Source organism: Dreissena polymorpha, chromosome 16 (genome assembly GCF_020536995.1).
Source record: "Dreissena polymorpha isolate Duluth1 chromosome 16, UMN_Dpol_1.0, whole genome shotgun sequence".
Lineage (NCBI taxonomy): Eukaryota > Metazoa > Mollusca > Bivalvia > Myida > Dreissenidae > Dreissena > Dreissena polymorpha.
In genome coordinates this window covers 14,572,671-14,594,589 of record NC_068370.1, presented here as the reverse complement: position 1 = coordinate 14,594,589, position 21,919 = coordinate 14,572,671, and the positions used below count along the sequence as shown (strand labels likewise).

Below are 21,919 nucleotides of genomic sequence, written 5' to 3'. Positions count from 1 at the left end.
CATGTTGATCACACATCGTCATCTTTTCATTTGGTTTATTGTCTTTCATCGGCATTCGCTGCGTGATGGCTAATATGCAACACCCCTGAAAAACACAATGCACCTAATGGGTAATAAAGTTATAAACAATTAGCGCTAATTCATTACCATTCTACATAAACGAAGTCAACGCATTCGATACAGCTGTACTGCACACGCGTTTTAAAGAAGTGTAACGTGTCAGTTAAGTACCTTGTGTAATCAACATCCCTTTGTGTCAAAACCGGATTAATCTTGATTATGAAACAGCAGTGAATGTGTGCATGGATTATGTTGGAATTTAATGCCTCATGTCTACGGTAAAGTTTTAAAATATTGTTCAACTTAGTGTTTGTTTTTGTTCAAACATCGAGCATAATTGTTCGTTAGGATCTTAAATTCGCCGATCGGTCGACTGACGAAATTTATGAAAATTAATGCCTGACGATTAATAATGGTTTCACAGTACCAAGCAGTCATAAATTTGTGTAAATAACGCTTCATCAATACGAATCTATAAACTTATGTATATATATGTAAATATATAAATAAATGTATGTATGGTATATGCTATAACACAATGACGTCCATATATTGAGAAGCAAGAGAAGATATTTTCAAGTATCCCATGACAAGAGTTACGATTGACCACCCGATATACTCGAAAGCTACTTTATTTGGAAGGGATAGTGTCTTAATATCATAATGTCTCAATAACTCAATAAAATCGTTTACAACAACAATCGGTTCAGTTCTTTTATAAAGCAGAAGTAATTTGAAGTAATAGGGAAATCACAAGGAGAGAAACTGTCGTCACTATTTACCTTAGCTTCATGTAAGTGTCAGATTGCCTCTAAAGAACATGACTAAACGTACAACAAGAAAGCGTGTTGCCAAGAATGTCAAAGGTAAAGGTTAAGTACTAGTTTATAGTCGTATATTGACAACTTCAGCAAACTTTAATTTTTGCCAGATCACTAGGTTAAAGTCGTTCGTTTACACTCGGCACTGTATTGTGCCATGCAATATTGGTTCGTTTCCATAATTGTTACCCATTTATACACCTGGATGAAGAGGAGTTAGCGTTGAATAGTTGTTTGCTCAAACAAACATCCATTAGTGTGAGGGTGTAACGTATCTGGGACCTTCCAATTTATCTTCCTATCAATAGAACTCTCAATCATGTTGCTATTGTTTTGAAACAACTTAGACGATAACGACCGTTGAATTCTGAACACAGACTTTACGGCATCATCATGTCGTGTAATATGAGGTATATTATTTTAAGACTACTTTTTTAATGCTTCAATCACAGTCTGCAAACAACTGTAAAATGTATCATAATTTGTAGATCGATGGTTAAATATGACAATGGCCTTAAGAGAGGGACACAGGCTTTGTCTTAACACACTTAACAACAAAATATCTTTTTTTTTAAATTAATCGTGGATATACTGTATCAATTCGAAATCTTTATGCTCGAGGCTGTTAATTAAATGTACTGAATACAATAACAAAATCAAATATGCGGAAAAAAATGTCTTACTTATAACAACCTTGCAACCAATAAAAAATAATACATTTCAATACATCATTAACATGGCACACCCAAATACGTTTGAACAATAGTGGAATTAAGATGGGTCTATTGGCATTTTGAAAAGTTAATTACAATGTTCTGTATATAGTACAATTCGTATTAACGCAATTTAAGTCATAAGCTTACATTGTGGCAATATAGGTATCCGAAGAAAAAAATGATATTGCCACAATTTGCTTTTACATCAGGAAGCCTATTAAAGGGAGATTATACGATTTTGTCAATTATTTATGAATTTATATAAAATGTGTAAAGACTTATTATACATATAGTTCAATATAAATTAAAATAAAAGTAAAGAAGAACGTGTGTCAAAAATGCCACCTAAGCCAGATATTTAATTCTGAAATCGAAAATGTCTGTACAGTCGAAATCGCCAGCATGTACATGAATGTACGATGTGAATCTAAATTTAGTTTTACGGATCATTTCAATATCCTGCATCGATATCTATTCATACGACACACGAACACTAACTCCGATCCTAATAAAAAGACGAATGCTCCGGTTATTGTAGAAATATATGAACGAAATATCGTCGTCACAATCGGCTCGGGCGCTTATTTGTCTGTGCTGCATTTTATGAAATTCGTCTCAATATATAATTTGTCTTGCCTATTATGTGTTTTTGTAACATATTTTTATCAATATATTACAATTTAACAATATAAAAATCGAATAATCTCCGTTTAAAGCTATACTGGTGTATGTTGTGTGGTCGGGTTTCTTGGTAGACTATTAACAGCTATGCTATAAGTAAATTGACCCACCGGTCATGCTGTAGATCGATCAATATGATATATGTTTATACTCCACTTACAACACATCATACATAAGTATAGGAAAATGGACTTTAATTGATCCTTAAATGATAAATGGCGAATTATGTATACTCTTTGTCTTCATCTCTATATGACGTATGACATCATAAGTGCTCTTAAACAAAAAACGTTAATTGTATTGCAAAAAGGATTATCAGCTCTGTTAACATCTTAATGTGACTTTGATATATATTTTTTATGCTGAATATGACGATATTAACGATTTGTGATGTTATTCTTCTTTTAATGCTTTGAAGTGAAAAGAAACTTTGGTGAACTCAAAAAAGGAAAATCACTGCGTTCTTGTGTACATGGTTAACCCATTTATGCCTAGTGGACTCTCCCATCCTTCTAAATTGGATCAATTTATTTCCAAAATTAGGGATGGCAAGTATATTTATTTCTATATTTAGAATATGACTTACTGAAATTCCTTTAAACAAACAGCGCAGACCCAGATGAGACGCCGCATCATGCGGCGTCTCATCTGGGTCTACGCTGTTTGCAATGTCATTTTTTCAGGACGCTAGGCATGAATGGGTTAATTAAACATTTGTGATTTGCCATGATTCATTTTCTCGATATTAATAAACAAAATGGTTAATTGCAAGTCTATGGGAAAACCGGATTTATGTATGATCGGCACTTTCTCTCTACAGTTGACTTACTAAACGTCTAAACAAGACACGATACTAAACGTCTAAACAAGACACGACAAATCAAATGCAAACAACTTATAGACTCATACTGTCATTGTTCATAATGCTAAACTTTAATTTAACAAAAGAACATAATCAATGTATATCCTCATTAAACAAACCATAAACTCTCAGAAAGCGCCGGTCTCTGATGTTGAAGCAAGTTGCATACCTTCCAATGAGAAAAACACTTAATGACTCTTTAATGTAAACCGTTAAGCAAGCAATTGCTTACGAACAATCCGACACAAACTATAAATGGCGAAACAACGTATAACTGTCAGGATAAAAAACAAATATAAAGACAGGAAATAAGCAACAAATGATTTTGTGATGAAAAAGTTATATCAATTAAAATGTGCAGTGGCGTTATGTATAATTTACTAATTAACCACAAGATACTGCGCTCAACAGAAGCTTATATCCTCTGAAGAAGTCATTCCACCATGTTTTAATTGGACTATTTAAATAAGTATTAGTCCAAAATAAGTTCACTTTTAAATTAAAAATGAAGTAATGTGATGTGGTTCAGTATAGAATGTTAACAAAATACAAAAAGGGGTTTAATGCATGTGCGTAAAGTGTCGTCCATGATTACCCTGTGCAGGCTAATCAGGGACGACACTTTCCGCCTAAAATGGTTTTTTTCTTAGTAGAGGCTTTTTTAAACGAAAAATATCATAAACGCGGAAAATGTCGTCCCTGATTAGCCTGTACAGACTGCACAGGCTAATATGGGAGGATACTTTACGCACATGCATTAAACCTCCTTTTCACAGAGCAAGGCCCATATGTGTTGACAATATTATTAGGTCGTCGAATGTTTTAAAGAGTGAATGATTTAAATCAGCGTTGCGTGGCACTATTAGCATTTGATACACTTTTAGCCTCGTTCTTGAATTCTGCGAGTCACGTGACTTTGCCCTCTTATCAATTTTGGCGCATTGTGAAGAGGACCAAGGTCTTGTAGAAAGCACAATGGCTGCTCATCAATGAGCGTTATTTTGGGTTAACGAAGAATTTAGACCTTCTGAATTAGAAGAAGTTAAAACGTTGGTTATTTTTAAAGTCCAGATTAGGCCATGTGATGTGGATGTGTTGGTCGTGTTTAATGAAATCAAATTACGAGTATCAAAGCTTCGCTTAATCATTATGGATTTAAGTTGGAATGCATCATTTAAGGTTAACCAAGAATGTTGACTTTCTTAATAAGTCTTAAAGCAGGTAAATATAAGAACTAAACAAGAGGGCCTGAAAGGCCCAAGGTATCCCCCGCAACATATGCTTTGTTTGAGGATGGGTGCAAATTGGACGGATGAACATAATAATAGATGGACGGACGGAGGACAATAACACAAAACTAAGACAAAGGAAGGTTCTTAAGCACAAAAGTGCCGGACGGACAGCCGGACGGACGGACAACGCCAAAACAATATCCCTCCGCCTCTGGCGCGGGAATATATTCATACCAAGTTTCAAAGAAATCCGCCAAAGCGCTTCCAAGATATGGCTCCGGACACAAAAATGCCTATAGTAAAAAGCATTTTTTCAAGATACAAAGGGCCATAAGTCTGCTTTTAACAGATGGTGTACAATGCCATTTGGCGTGCATCATCCTCTTATGCATATATATACTCATACCAAGTTTAAATGAAATCCGCCAAAGCACTTCCAAGATATGGTTCCGGACACAAAAGTGCCTATAGTAAAAAGCATTTTTTCAAGATACAAAGGGCCATAAGTCTGTTTTTAACAGATGGTGTACAATGCCATTTGGCGTGCATCATCCTCTTATGCATATATATACTCATACCAAGTTTAAATGAAATCCACCAAAGAACTTCCAAGATATGGCTCCGGACACAAAAGTGCCGGACGGACGGACAGCCGGACGGACGGACGGACGGACGGACAAAGCCAAAACAATATCCCTCCGCCTCTGGCGGGGGGTAATAAGCTTAGCTGATGCGGATGAGTCTATAGTTTTCAAGAGAATCATTAGTACAAGTATCACAAATTTGCAGGAAGAATTATTAATGTTGTACACTTCATTTTGCAAAACCACGAAAGTGAAGTTCTAAATATGAGTCGCGTTTTGAGAAAACTGGGCATAATGCATGTGCGTAAAGTGTCGTCCCAGATTAGCCTGTGCAGTCCGCATAGGCTAATCAGGGACGACACTTTCCGCCTAAACTAGATTTTTGCTAAGAAAAGACTTCATTTAAACGAGAAATGTAATTAAAGCGGAAAGTGTCGTCCCTGATAAGCCTGTGCGGACTCCACAGGCTAATCTGGGACGACACTTTACGCACAAGCATTAAGCCCAGTTTTCTCAGAACGCGGCTCATATGTCTAAGCTAACAAAGGTGAATGTCAATGTCAAAATGAGATCAAGTGATGTATGTGTTGTGCGAGAGTTCAAAGACATTCAAATATGAAAAGTTCGTAAAAGCATTTATTTGCGCTAGACGAAACGTTTCATTTTGGTTTACTTCATACGAACGGATTGTCGGACAGACGGTAAATGAACGAACGGACGTGTCATACCTATATGTCTTACGGTATCAGTCCACAGCGGGTTAAAAGTTAAGCATTGAAAGTCCTTCCAATGTGTATGTTTAGGTCGTTAAAGTCCTAGCATTATTCCCCATTTTCGACCCCAGCCTCGAAAAACCCGATCACGGACCATTTCGTTAACCAAATTCACAACGACCATTGGTCACTGAAACGATGTCACTACTATGAAAAATAATACAATTTATAATTATCTAGACACATAATGTATTTTTTATAATTGTATAATACATTCAAGAGATGCTAAAGCTAATTACGTTATTAGCAAATATGCAAAACTAAATCGATGCTACCAGAAACTAGTCATTTCTAATCAATTGAAGTCACCGTATAAACATATCGAGCAATGTTATAATGTTTTATTGAACGTTTGAAGATATCGTTCCATTGGTGCAAAAAGGTACCATATGCCTTCTAATTTCAATGTCACATTGTATTCTTTTTGCACAAATGCGGCAATATTTATTTACATGCGATTGTTTTTCTTTCGGCAATATTTTATATGGGAAAACGGCTATTTTTCATAGTCAAATTCATCTGTAATGCCTTTTGTTCAGGAATGGTTGACCATATAAAAATAAACCGAGCTGGCAGAGTTATCAAACATTATTTTCATTCAGCATTTTAATTTGAAGCAGAATTCAGCTTTTTGATGCAAGATTTTTTAACTGCTCTCACTTTAAGTATCTGAATTGTGTCTTGATGATTCACATGTTACTGGAAAGCTACATGTACCTGAATCGCATATTTTATTTCATAACAAAATGCGTGTCTGGTATAGAATTTCTCTCAAATGTTTACTTAGAAACATAGCCAGAATGAAAGCATTGACCATTAGCTACACCAACGCGTTAACTAAGATATGTGTTGTTCAATTATTACATGTGTTATTTCAATTCAATTTAAATTTACAATTTCATTACATACGTCGGACGAAATATTACGAGGTACCTCCATTTGCTGCATTATTCTCATTCGACAAGCACAAGTGTTGTGTTTTTTAGTTTTTACAAAAAATATTCAAAGTCATTCTTAACCTGGTCGTTTACAAATTCCAGGCATACGACGATTTTTCAACAAGATTTTTGCTGTTTGGCGTTGACGCTGCACCTAGGGTGAATTTCAAAGTTATCTCTATACATTAACTATCTTTAAAACATGGTTTGGCGTATCAGAAAATGAAAGGAATCGCCTCATTACGACTTTTAATTTGCCGATAACAACGCAATATATTGTCTGGTTATTGTTTCTTATTTGTCATATGAACAACTTATGAAAAGTTGTTCAAACATTAATAGGTTTTTCGTCTTTTGTGGAATAAATTTTAGTTTGCGGTTGTATTAAACGGAAGTAAAACAGTAAAATGTAGGGATTTAAGTTCAATTTTACTTGTTCGAAGAGAAACTGCCTAGTTTATATATGATTTAATGTCGAAAGTATTCAACATTTATCACACTTGATGTATTTCCCACATCTGGCCGTAAAGAATGTTCCTAACGTTGCAATGTCACGCATTGGATCTTCTTTTCACTATGTTATTTTCTAATCTGCATATTGGCTGTATGAAGCAATTTTCAATTTCCACAAAAGTGTAGTATATGGGGGCGTTGCTAATAGGGCCTCAAAGCAACAGCGGAAACCATTATTCAGCGATCTAGTGTTTGTTACATACCAGATATTGCGTCCCCGGGTGAATAAAAGTTCTTCTTTCGCCAATTAATTGCAGCGCATTTCATAAGATGCCTGAGCATATATGGCCTTTTAACCACAGGCGTAGTGGTTATGATGGCAGTTCATCGAACCATTATGTCTAAGCACCATAGATAAATATCAGTATGTAGTAATTGTAATATCTATTTATAACGCATGCATAACTGTTTATTGATTTTAAAAGACGACTGTTGTAGTATCGAAGAATATCTTTTGTATTACAGGATTAATATTTTAGTTTGAAGAAGATAATAAAACAGACCACTAAACGGCTGAGGTCAACGGGCACATATTGCAGAAGTTGTACTAATGCGGACAATCAACGTTACGATAATGGATTCTCATATAAATTGATGAAATAATATTGTAGAATGATTCGACTATTTTTCTTTGGGCCATAACAATATCACAAATGAAATATTTTTTAAGTGTTTAACGGTGACATTGTTGATTGGCATGTGTTCTTATATTCACAATCAGTATCACTATGACTGTCATGAGCCAATGACGTCATTAACTTCAGTACGAACTATAAAGAGCATGCATCCATTACTCAATTAGCATTGCATGTCAAACTGCGTTAAATTTGGATATAATGAGAATGAGACAATTAACAATTCATAAGTTAAGCAGTCCTGTTATGTCATAATATATTTGGTATTTATGCCGTGTTAATTGTGAAATCGTTATTTAACCAGTAGCGGAATCAAACGATATGTTTACTTAGTCATTCATACACATTATGACAACATTTGAAATTCTTACAATATATTAAAGTTCACACGGAAGAAAAATATCCCAATTTCACAGACATTGGAACTATGAGGCTGCGAAGAGTAATGGATCAACAATAATATCCTTTGTTGCCACGCATAATGTTAAATATAAGTACAAAATAGTATAAAACATGTTTACAACCGAAGAATTGTGCACTATTTTTTCACAGATACATGTATTCACAAAATTATTGATAAAACATATAATATTACAAAGCTGGTTGTTATCCTGTAACCATTGTAGTATGCAACTGAATATTTCGTAGAATTTTTTTTACTTAGATAACAGTTTGAAAGTATAGCTCTGATACGTATCTTTGTCTATTTTTATAACCAATTTTGTACACTATAATTGAAAAAAAAAATCAAAAATAATCACTCTTGTTTTTATATTTCTATCTCCGTATAAAATCATTTTCGTTATTTTATGTTTCCATCCATTTGCCATGTCGCAGTGCCATTCAATTTATGACGGATGTGACAAAGGAAATGTGGATTGGCTACGGATACTTGGCGATTATTTCTTGATGTATTTGATGAGTGTACAAGAAGCGTGTATTGGGGGGACATGTTAATAGCCAGTGTGTGTGTGAACAGTTTTCTCTCAATGTTTTGATATTTGCTAAACGTCAAGTTTAACTACATGTTAAAAATAGTTCAAATTTTTCGTAAAATATAATTGTATTGAATCTAATTCAAGCTTCGCCTTTCGAAGCGAAATAATACTTTTTTATTATATTTATTTTCTTTTATTTTTATTTTTTATGTATAGCTAGACTGAAGAATATATAAGCCTTCACACGTTATCAGGGGCCACCCATCAGTATCAAGGGTCTAGTTAGAGATGTAACAACTACAGAAGCTATTCTCATGAAGGTTCAAAATAAGCAATAGCATGCATACTTTGAAAATCGCATAACATAATAACTAAAACTCAGTTTTGACAATATAATGGTCTTTGTAACTTAACATTTTCAAACAAAAGTTTCTACTCAAAGTGTAAATTCAATTTAACATGTGGTATTCGAATGGAAATGTATTATTAGTGTTATTTAATAGAAAACAAGACCAAGCAGATTTTATTTGTCATGATTGAGTTATCGTCAAGTATGCACATTTTTAGCAAAATTATATCGAGGTAAATTTTCACAATTTTACTGGTTCACACTCGATGATTCAGAAGTTAATCAAATCATTCGAACATAAATTTAATTTAATGTTTTAAATATAACGTGTTCAGTTAAAATTGAAAAAAATCTAGTGACAACTCTGAACTTTGATAATCGCTAATACGACACTATTAAACTCTTGTTAATTACGCATAATGAAAGTTTATTTGTAATAGTAAAGAGTTATGCAATCCGAATTGTGTATGAGAACGATGTTGTGTTGATATGATGATGATAATGCTACTGCAAGTTACGAAAATATTATGTATGAAGTAAAGTTTTAATTTAACTACTCAAATTAATAAATTAATAACAGACACTCATAAATTGTCTGGCGTATAACATAATAAAGTATATGCAGCATATAAAACAGCTACACACAAACCTGGAAACGTTTTCCGGCTTTTCAATTAAACGTATCCAAGCAACACGTCTGAGAATACAAGCGCGGCTAAACTCTCCAATGAACTAATGCAATTTCTCTGAAACTCCCGGTATTTGATAAATACTGCTGTTGCACATAGCGCATTCCAGTCGAGAACTCTGCCCACACGTCATAAGGTTCGGTTTTCAATGTAATATCCGTCAATTCTGATGCTCGTGTATATATTTTTTTTGTAGACCTTGTTCTCTCGTTGATTGATTATTTATCAATAATATTTTTTTAATGAGAGCTTCGTTTAAATAGTCCAGCCTAAACAAGTATGTAATAACTGTCTTATAGATAAAGGTAATTAGTACATTAAGTTTTAGTCTTAAATACATGTGTACTTAATATTATGGGAAAGGAGCCATTATTTGGAGTTATCGTAATGGAAAGCCTACACATATTTGGTAATTATCGATATTATCATTCTGTTTCGAATCGTCATTACGCAATGTTGTTTATTTGTCTATTTGATGAGCACGTTATAGTACGGGCTATATAATTTTTTAGTTTTCAACTATTCAAATAGTATCATTAAGAGTTAATTTGAATGGAGTTTTTACATAATTTTACCATATCAATATTACTTTTTATTATGCGAAGCTTTTTCGGGTGTATTTTGCACTGTAATACCACGGGTGTGGGATGTATTGTTCGCCACGATGTGTTTAGTGAAATCCGGTTGTGCGAATTTCATGCGAATACTTCAAATAGCAGAAATTACTAAATAATTTATATGCGCCTCAGCTGGTATTCAGCGCAAGGTATCACATTGTTCTCTGTCTTATATTGGTATGGTGGTTACGGAATATTGTGTGTATTCTCATTTTGCAAAGCATTAGCGATTTTTCGATAAATAATGGTTTTCAAGAAATTAAATCTGACATACCTAAACATCAAATCATCACTGAAGTAAGTTTTATTTACGAGACCAAACGCTTTTTTACAATTAAAACAATAAATAACATGTTCAGCTATATAACAGTATGTGAGCATGTCATTTAAAATGGATTTAGAATTGATGATAAAAACAAAAATGTAACAGCGTTTAGAGTGAATAAAAGACAAATGTATGTAACATGGGAACCTACATGTACTACGGTGTTTATATTACCAGTTTTTGAATATGATATTGTCGTACATTTTGCATTCTTCTTCTTCTGATACAGCACTCCTTCTAAATAGACGATTTTTGCCGATCTTCTATATTCATATTGTCCATTGTAAGCAATTCAAAATAAATGTAAAACATGTGTTTCTACTTTTCTTTATATTATTATAGACGCATGTTCGTTTTAAGACGCAGGGCCGTACCCAGGAAATGTTGATTGGGGGGCCCAAACGGGGAGGGTGTGGGAGGGGTTGCCCCCCCCCCCCCCCCGAATAGATTTTTTTATTAGGCACTGTTCAAGGTGAATGTTAATGAGTATAAAAAAACTTATTTTGTGCTATAAATTAATGGAATATAATAGTGAATCAGCACCTTTCTGAAGTATCAAGCTTTGACAATTGGTGTGAAATTCACACACGTGTTTAAAGATTTAGATTTCAGAAATGTATGATGTTTTATGAAGAAGGAAAAGCAACCTTTGAAAATCAAAAACCTTTATGAAAAAATGTAACATTAAGTTTGACTCTAGAGGAGGTTTGATTTCAAAGAGAATATACTATTATGGTTATATGTCAGTATTTAACATTTAATCTAATAGTATTTTCACTTTGAATTCAAACCAACTCTAAAGTTTCAAAGTAAATTCATAATCAAATGTTTATCATCTACAACACAGTTTTCACAGAAATGTATCATAAAGTATGACTCTACAGGAGGTTTGAATTCAAAGAGAAAATACTATTACGGTTATATGACATTCGACCTTCTGTATCAGTTCCATCCATTCGCTGTTTCCCTTTCATTGGCCAATCAAAAGACGTGTTACACCAACCATCGATAGATGAAGCATTGAGCACAACGGGTTTTTGACCTATGGTGGATGTGTGTACAAGGTGATAAGAAAACAGTGCCTATGGGCTTATCTCCACCGGCGAGTAAATGAGCGCTAATCCCCTTGTGTAGGAGGGGAAATAAAACACATCTGCGCTTTTGTATTGCGGAGAAGTGTACTGTGGGCCCTTTCATGTGAGACAAATTTGCAGTAGGCCCATTATTAAAAAGATCACAACTCAACAGCCAGCTGGGAGGGGGGGGGGGAAGGGGGGCCGGGCCCCAGGGCCCAGTGCCTGGGTACGGGCCTGAGACGGGTCACGGCACTGTTGAATATGTATGCGTTCATTTTGTATAATAAGATAATTTGAATGTTTATCTCAAAACAGGTCACGTAATTTTTTACTAGGTATGTTTTTATATAGCTAACTGTAATAGTTAGCCACATATTCATCTCGAACTTGGAAAGCTATAATTCGTTTTCGTGTTCATACAATTATGCAGATCTATGTAAAAAGTTTGTATACTCATAAGTAACATATTTATTTCTAAAATGTTTACCTAAAAGGCACCCTTTATTGCATTACGCTGCAACTAAACTAAATCAAATTTAAACCACGACGCACACATCATGTATACAATTAGGAGGGAAAAAGCGCGAGTCATGACGTTGGCGTTGACGTCGAAAACAAGTGACATAATGAAAAAATAGTTAAGATGAAACGGTCGCGCTGAGACAACCATGTCTAACAAAAATAATCATCCGGTTTCTGTGGACGATCTGACCACACAAATTCAGCAATGTTATTCGGACCAAACCTTTGACACGAGAACACAAGACGACGCGAAGGAAGAAAACGCCAAGGGCTCATTTCGTTACAATATTCGGAAAGCAAAATCCGAAAAGTATCTAAAACGGCTACCGTCTATTTTAAGTCAAAAAAAGAAGGGCGATTACTACTTGTACCCGATCGGAAGCAGTATTCAAAGCCCAGTGAAAGTCCTTCCGAAATGGACGGATGTGGCGTCTGTCATAAATCAAGGGATAACGACTCATCGGGTACGTACTTTGTAAAAGTCGCTCTCATCGCGGATATATTAACAATATCTAAACGTATTTACCTCAATATTTTATTGTGCTTATAGTTGAAACTTATAGCTAAATAAAAATGTGCACAAGCATTTTTATTTCCTCGTTCCAACGCCGGGAAAAGCACTTTCTGTCAATTAATTAAGCCATTTATCAAACATACTACACATTTTTTGAATGGTTGTAACTTCACAGTTTGGGCCCGGTAATAACGCATCCTGTATAATCAACAATCTGGAATATCCATTAGGACCTGTGCTTACACCTGTATCATTTTCACTTTATCTTCAGAACCTGGATGTAAGAACGGCTTCAAGGCAAGAAATGAAAACCACGCTGAGTTCAGGGTAACTGAGATTTCGAGTACTGTATATTCGATAATCCTTCTTGTCTATATATGTTTAAATGGTATTTAGACACAATACGGCCAGAAAGATTTAGAGAGCTTACTCTTAATTTATTCATAGAATTCAATTTTTAACCCTTAAACATTTTGCGGAAACATGGGTGATACAAGATAACTGAGCCAACTTAGTCTGTTACCTCATGACATGTGGGTTGTTCTAAAAATGCTTAATGCATGTGCGTAAAGTTTCGTCCCAGATTAGCCTGTGCAGTCCGCACGGGCTAATCAGGGACGACACTTTCCGCTTTTATGATATTTTCCGTTTGAAGGAAGTTTCTTCTTACCGAAAATCTTGTTTAGGCGGAAAGCGTCGTCCCTGATTAGCCTGTGCGGACTGAACAGGCTAATCTGGGACGGCACTTTACGCACATGCATTATGCCCAGTTTTCTCAGAACGAGACTCAAATATAGTTGTAATACAAGATGATGCCTCTTCAGAACGCTGTCATCTATGCTGGTGAAGATGAAGACGTACGCGGTACTTCCGGTATCCAGTCACATGATCAGCCTGCAACAGCTCCTGGTCGTCAACGAGAAACAGTAGCGTTTACGCGACATTTAATTTGTAGATCACTAAGTTAAACCGTATTTTATGATATAGTATAAGTGAAGTCATTAAACATGCAATAATTACTTATCTGTGAGAAAAGTATTATATTTTCTCTGTCATAAAATATAATTTATTTTATTCTTCCTAGCTTTTTTCATTACTTATTCAACATTGCAATTTTTCTTTCTATATGCTACCCGCGCAAATTACACGTGCGTTTTTTGCAGACGCATATTCGAAGAGACGCACGCGAAGTTCGTCTGTGTCAACCTGATGCTGGCGCTACGCTTTCTCCATGAAAACGGGATATTTCACGGCTCCGTCTGCCCCAAGAAAGTCGTATTAAATGCACGACACTACCCGTGCCTGGTTAGTGGTGCTTTTTTAGTTTTCTTACAGGTGCGACTACTTATAGATTTGTTTGGAGACAAATATGCCTTTCCCGCACTTGTACGTTGCTATGAAGTACACACTCTTCAGAAAAAAATACTTAGTCCTTATTCATGAATGAGAATTTTTTCATTGAAGATAATCATACAGAAGTTATCCTGATAATCAATAAAGACTGGTCTTCTTTACACAGGTCATGTATGGTAAATCGCTGGCCACGGAAGAAATAGGATTCTGACTTCGTAAGGCCGAAACAAATTTTATAATCAGGGCTCATCAGTAGATTGAAATTGATGTTTGAACTTACCGAACAAATTTCTTATAAGACTTTTATTTAATGGCGATGGTGTATATCATGACATTAATTTGTGATAGCGTCTCTAATAGTCGTGATTTCGAAAAAGTAACTGAACATTTAACTGTTTTTCCAAATTTTTGATAACGATATTTTACTCGTGATTACGACTGCAAACAGCATCCAAAATATACCTTATTAAATCTGAATTGATCGTGTTTTCCTAAGATCATATGTTTCAAATTTTGCGTAAGAAAACATATTTCTTTTAAAACCCGTAAATGCAAACCGGTCATATGAACGATGCCCGACATGACCTTCACAAAAAGAAAATGTTGTGCTTGTGTGTTTGAGAGTGTATGTAAATCCGTGTATATGCCACTCATTCCATCTTCGGCTCCCGGTTTTATTGTCTCATTGCGCATATACACCATAAGACAATTAGCTACCGTTGAATTCTCTTATCCACTTGGCTCGTATTTAAAGACTGGCTTCGGTACCGCGGATGTTATGGATGAGCGACAGAGCCGACCCCGGGAGCGCACGACGCTTGAGTACACGAGTCCGGAACAGCTGTACAACGAGCACCTCACGGAAGTGACGGATACCTTTTCCATCGGATGTCTTACATACGCCATGATTTATGGAACGTAGGTGAATGTTTTAATTATTGAATAATAATACTTTTGTATCGTGGAAATACAAAAACGCACTCTATGCGAACACATTTATTCCATCGCGATTAATACTTTAGTATAGCCAAGATTTATACTGTACCCCATTTGGTCAAAAAGTAGCAGAGCAAGAGAGCATGATGATGATGATGATGATGATGATGATGATGATGATGATGATGATGATGATGATGATGATGATGATGATGATGGTGATGATTATAATGATGATGGTGATGCTAAGGAGGAGGAGGAGGGAGGAGGAGTAAGAGTAGGAGGAGAACGGGGAGGAGGAGAGCATTGGTGATGATAATCATGATGATGAGGATTACCGTTTAAAATTAGTTTTTATTTACATTTATTTAAGATTAAACTGTGTGAAGTTTACAACATCGTTTTCCTGTAAACGGTACTTAGACTGTATATAGTTGACTTCCTTGTAAACTACACTTAAACTTGAACTTTTTTTCTTGTTTTTAAAAAGTGTCGAAAATGTATTGTACCTTAACAATATAAACACAAAAAGTTTCATAGGTAACTTCCTTCCAACGCATGTAAGTCTAAACAATTGAACCATTAAAAGCTAGTTATTCATTAAGAAAGAACAATTTAAAATAATTAATGGGTTTACTTTTTTGGTTTTATTTATGCTGAACTTGCTGCGGAATTAAGTGGAAGATAATTGCTCAATAATGTTGGCATGCATTTACGTGCAATCTGCCATACTTCCTTGTCCGCATGTGGTGTTTGCGTCATTGTGATTTATCTTATATTTATCGATTGCCCACATAACAGAGGGGGTAGTCACGTGTAAAACAAGATGGCGACGTCCATGCCGAGGCACGTATTAATCGCCGTTTTTACCCTGTATTACGTTTATTAATTGTCAAAAGACCGCTCATAGTCCAGCCATATCGACAAGAAAGCTTTAAGCGTTTATATCTTAATAATAATATTCGCTTTACAATGTATATCTCGACTTTACTCGCTGAGAAATTTCTTAGCAGGTCACACAATTACAGGTGTCGAGATATACAGCGAATATAGATACGAAAGTGACGCTAAAATACCTGTCTCGGCATGGATGTCGCCATCCTGTTGGTCATGTTTATTACCCCCTCTCCTTAACCCATTTATGCCTAGTGGACTCTCCCTTCCTTCTAAATTGGATCAAATTATTTCCAAAAATAGGGATTTCTAGTATACTTATTTCTATATTTAGGATATTTTATTACAGAAAATCCTTTAAGCAAACAGCGCAGACCCTGATATCATGCGGCGTCTCATCTGGGTCTACGCTGTTTGCCAAGGTCCTTTTTCTAGACGCTAGGCATAAATGGGTTAAAGTAAGCATGTTTTCTAAAACGTAACCTTTTATATCGCTATCAGTGATATATTAAGATTAAAATTCTGTTTCTACAAGAACTGAAGTAAAGCTTATAAACGATGCAAAATAAATAATATAGTGAGTTTTTTAACGTTAAATAACAGTTATTGAACGTGCTTCTGATTTGGTAATCTTTTTTATACTTATAAAATATTTGTCGTAAATACATGTATTTTAAAAATCATAGTGTTTGAAAGAAAATTGAACAAATGTTATATATAGCGAGGCTAATACCTTACCAACTGCTTTAAACTCCTGGAATCAAGTAATTACTCGATCGATGACAAACATCCGCCATAAAAAACGCAGAATTACTGGCACATGTACAAGCTATCTGTCATGTGGAAGGATTATGAAGGCATAATTGCCGATCTTAGATTGAAAGAAATCTGTTTCCGATTTAATGTGTTTTCTAGATCTGCGTGTAATTGATCGGTGAAACTATTGAAGTGCAACACAATGAGAAATATCTGCCAACAGTTCGTTGGTTTTCCGCTATTCTACGTCATTGTTTTTTGCTTTTGATGTAGATTTACAATTAAGATACATTTTGTTGCTGCTGACGTTGGTAGTAATTATGATGTTTTTCTCCTTTAAGTTTGAGTTATTGGTTAAGTTTCTTTTTTGGTTTAATGATACAGATGATGATCAGGATGACCACGTTGACGAAGACGACGACAACGAAATCAATACTTTATCAAAATTGGTTACATGAATTTACATTTTCATTTTTTTTTTGCAGACCGCCGCACCGTGGTAAAGACGTTCCTTGCACGCGTAGGAACATTCTTGACAAGAGGTTCATGCCACCTTTTGCACCGGAAGATATTTCTCAAGCCGGAAAGCGCTTCTTGATTCGCTGCATTCGGTATGTAGAAATGCTCGTTCTGAAGAATTTTACGAGTTTTACGTGGATGTAACAAAAAACGTATATGAATTGTTTATTTTCGTATAAAATATATTACGAATATGATTATCCTTTTGCAGGAAGTTGGAAACCAAACGATACAACATTCTGGACGCAAAAGATAGCATTTCTGAGAACATTACGTACGTAAGATTTGCTCTTAGTTGAAGTGAATTGATTTGATGTTTAAAAAAACAACATTTTTTTGCGTTTGTAATTATACCGGTAGGTGACTTCGCAAAAAAGACGATATGTTATAATTGTAACAAGAAATATCTTTAAAAAAGATATACGGCGTTGATTGTGGTTTTGGTTGATGAAATAAAAAGAGTTACATCAATGAGACAGCAAATGCCTTTTTCTGCGCAGTTCTTAACAGCATCGCATGCAAATATTGCGTTGCGCGAGATTTCGTGGCTTATTTCGCATTATTAGATATCATTGAACATACATCTATATGTATATAACAGAAATACACAAGAAGAATGAAAATTAAATGAAAATATACGAGTCAATGGCCACACACCAATCAACCGTACATATTTGAAATATTAATGCGCGCGTTCTTAGAACAGACATGTTGAAGTGGGTTTTCGGACATAGTTCTGATTCTATTGTAAATAGTATCTTGAATCATCGCGCTCATGCTTAACAAATTGGTCGCTTTGGTGGAATAATTCTTATTAAATTAATTAAAACTTATCATGGAATTATTGAACAAGAAATATCTTTAAAAAAGATATACGGCGTTGATTGTGGTTGCAGTTAATGAAAGGTAAAGACTTCTATGAATGAGATCAAAGATAGCGAATGTCTTTTTCTGTGCAGTTCTTAGCTGCAGCAAACGCAGTACGGGATGATACGCGGAGTTTTCGCGGCTTATTTTACATTATTACATATTGCTGGTCATAAACGTATAGATACAAAACAGAAAACCGAAAGAAGAATGGAAGTGAAATTAAAACATATGAGTCAACCGGCCACACGCGAAGAATCCGTATATATTTTAAATATTTATACGCGCGTTCTTCGAACAGACCTGTTTTAGTGGTTTGTCGGGCGTTGCTATTTGATTCGATTTTCAACAGTATCGAGAATTCTTGCGCTCATGCTTAATTCATTAGTCAATATGATGGCATAATTCTTGTTAAATTAATTAAAAATAATATTTATCATGGTATTGTTGTAAAACACATTAAGAATCTATTATTGACATACCATATGATATCGCTGGATATCTTCATTTAACATCTGTCTGGTCTAAAGAAAATTCCAGTTCACCTAGTTCACGCTATAGCGTCTTTATTATGTAACGATTATTTTCCTGGCCGCGAACTCCGATCAGCACATAGGGTAGAGACGCAGCGATGACCTGTATGTAAACTCTGACATTCACACACAGTGGCCGCAAATTGACCCGATATACCTCGCGAGTTGAAATGCAATTCATTAAAGTGAGTCTTCGCTTACACTGCTCTCTATACTTTAACACGTTAACATGTTGACAGGAATATGGAAGTTAGTATAGCCTTTAAGTGCAAACGTTCTCGCGCTGAAAATCTTCTGAAAATAAAAGGTGGACGCACAAACTGTATTGATGTCGAGATTGAGTGTAAAACTGTTCTATCTATTAAGCCTTTTCATTAGATATAAAATTGTTTCATGCTGAACACGCAGTAAAACAGTGTTACAAAGACGCGGACATGTTTCCAATGTTCTGGTCGTATTCTCAAATCAGCCAATGCAGTCAATGAAGTGTATTCATCTGTACTTGGCCGCGGGAAGTTTTATTTGAATTCTATTGGACGCTAACAAAGGTCAGGCTAAGGTGAAAAGCTGGCTTAATACAGCTAACGCCGAAAAAAATCTTTTATTGACATACCGTAATTATATCGCCGAATATTTGCAGTTAAGATAATTCCGGTCATGTTCACCTGGTTAATGCGATAGAGTTTATGTAATGAGTCTTGAACTGACCGCGAACTGAACTTTATACCTTGCGAGATGGAATGCTATGCATTAAAGTGAGGTAACAATTTCACTGCTGGAACGACGGATTGTTCAAAGCTTTATACTTTTACATGTTTTTTCGACAGAGCTGACTACGCCAGCTTTTCACCTTACGTGACCTTTGTTAGCGTCCAATAGAATTCAAATAAAACTACCCGCGGCCAAGTACAGATGAATACACTTCATTGACTGCGTTGGCTGATTTGATAATACCACTTGAACATTGGAAACATGTCCGCGTCTTTGTAACACTGTTTTACTGCGTATTCAGCATGAAACAGTTTTATCTCTAATAAAAAGGCTTAATAGATAAAAAAGTTTTACACTCAATCTCGACATCAATACAGTTTGTGCGTGCACCTTTTATTTTCAGAGGATTACCAGCGCGAGAACGTTTGTACTTAAAGGCCATGTTCTCATATTAAGTACTGACTTCCATATTCCTGTCAACATGTTATATGTAAAATAAAGAACAGTGGAAGCGATGCCTCACTTAAATGCATTGCATTTCAACCCGCGAGGTATAAGGGGTCAGTTCGCGGTTAGTGTGTTTGAATGTCAGAGTTTATACAGGTCAGACCTAATGTGCTGATCGGATTTCGCGGTCAGTAAAATAATAGTTATATAATAAAGACGCTATAGCGTGAACTAGGTGAACTGGAATTTTCTTTACCAGAAAGATGTTAAATGAAGATATCCAGCGATATTATTATGGCATGCCAATAATTGATTCTTAATGTGTTTTCAACAATACCATGATAAATATTATTTTTAATTAATTAACAAGAACTATTCCATCATATTTACTAATGTATTATTGCATTATATTGACTAATGTATTAAGTATGAGCGCGATGATTCTCGATACTGTTAATAATCGAATCAAATAGCAATGCCCGATAAACCACTAAAACAGGTTTGTTCGAAGAACGCGCGTATACATATTAAAAATATGTACGGAGACTTCGCGTGTGGCCGGTTGACTTCGGTTTTCTGTTTTGTATCTATCTTTTTAAAGATATTTCTTGTTTAGGTGTTTCGAAAACAATTAACAAGTTTGATCAAAACTAAAATCAGGAAAGGAAACAACAATATTTATATGATCTAAGCTATACGTGATCACAGAATGCAATACGGAAGTAATAACTAAATATGAGAACACAGCCTTTAAGTACAAAAGCTATGGCGCTGACAATCTTCTAAATGTAAACTGTGTTGACTTAGTGAATTGCGTGTGAAACTGTTCTATCCCTCATGCCTTTTTTAAGAGATAAAGTAAATTCATGCTGAACACGCATTTACCCGTATATTTCATGAAATATTGTGTTGCTTGTAAGACGAAGGTGAACCCACAAACTGTATTGATGTGAACAGTTGAGTGTAAAACTGTTCTATCTATCATGCTTTTTCATAAGAGATAAAATTGTTTCATGCTGAACACGCAGTACAACAGTGTCAGAAAGACGCGGTCATGTTTCCAATGTTCTAGTGGTTTTCTCAAATCAGCCAATGGACTAAATGAAGTGTATTCATCTGTGTCTAGCCGCTTGCATTTTTCTGAATGATGATTAAAGGTCACCTAAGGTAAAAAGTGACGTTATACAGCTATGCCGAAAAAGATCGACGCCTACATATGGTCGTCCCATTTTATAAATGCATGGTAGATTTTCTGCTTGTTTCATATAAAACTAACAAACTTGAAATATCAAACTTGGGACAGTAACGATTGATTTCATCAATTTAAAAGACAACAATTCCAAGTGACATACATTTAAAATGCACAACCCAATAATCCTCAAAAAACGACATGTCTATTCTTGTTTTCAGATGGTTCTCCGGCCTTTCCGAAGACAAACTGTACAAACAAGCCCTGCCCTCCCCCCTAACATCTTTCATCAAGCAGTTAGACAAGACCGAGGCCTGAAAAATTACATGCTCTACATTTCAAAACAAAATGAAATAATAAATCTATATATATATATATTGTTTTTTAATTAACAAGTAGACGAAGAGAGATAGCTACCTATTTTCAGAACAGAGCACGGCCTGTTTTTCATCCAAGTACATGTATACTGGTATACAGTACCATATGGGCTATTAAGAGTGCAAAATGTAGAATACATTATATGACATCCGATTGTTTCCCTGGCATTCGCCTAAATGATTTTAATAGAGTGAAATTGGAAAGGGAACTACTAGTGGGATACTGCTACAACAACAAACAACAATAACAACACACAACATAACACTACAACGACGACGACGACGACGGAGACGACGACGACGACCACACGACACGGACGACGACTACGAGACGACGAGACGACGACAACTCTACGACGAATACGACGACGACGACTACTACGACGACTACGACGACACTACAACACGACTCTACGGCGAAGGCTACGACGAAGGCGACGACGACACTACGACTACGACTACACTACGACGACTACGACGACGACTAACGAC

At 35.4% G+C, this 21,919-nt stretch overlaps 1 protein-coding gene across 1 annotated transcript; it reads left to right on the top strand.

Annotated features, from left to right (window-relative positions):
• The first annotated feature begins 12,405 nt into the window (after positions 1-12,405).
• On the top strand, positions 12,406-21,423 carry LOC127862557 (putative 3-phosphoinositide-dependent protein kinase 2). Its single transcript, XM_052401731.1, has 8 exons — positions 12,406-12,795; positions 13,117-13,172; positions 13,670-13,771; positions 14,009-14,150; positions 14,953-15,116; positions 17,270-17,395; positions 17,515-17,577; positions 21,272-21,423. The coding sequence occupies exons 1-8, from the start codon at positions 12,478-12,480 to the stop codon at positions 21,366-21,368; spliced, it is 1,068 nt and encodes a 355-aa protein (XP_052257691.1). The 5' UTR covers positions 12,406-12,477; the 3' UTR covers positions 21,369-21,423.
• Positions 21,424-21,919: the final 496 nt, after the last annotated feature.

Coding starts and splice junctions, on each gene's coding strand:
- LOC127862557 (XM_052401731.1), top strand. CDS start 12,478: ATGTCTAACAAAAATAATCATCCGGTTTCTGTGGACGATCTGACCACA. Junction 13,772..14,008: donor CTGGTCGTCAACGAGAAACA/GTAGCGTTTACG, acceptor CGTTTTTTGCAG/ACGCATATTCGAAGAGACGC. Junction 15,117..17,269: donor TACGCCATGATTTATGGAAC/GTAGGTGAATGT, acceptor TTTTTTTTGCAG/ACCGCCGCACCGTGGTAAAG.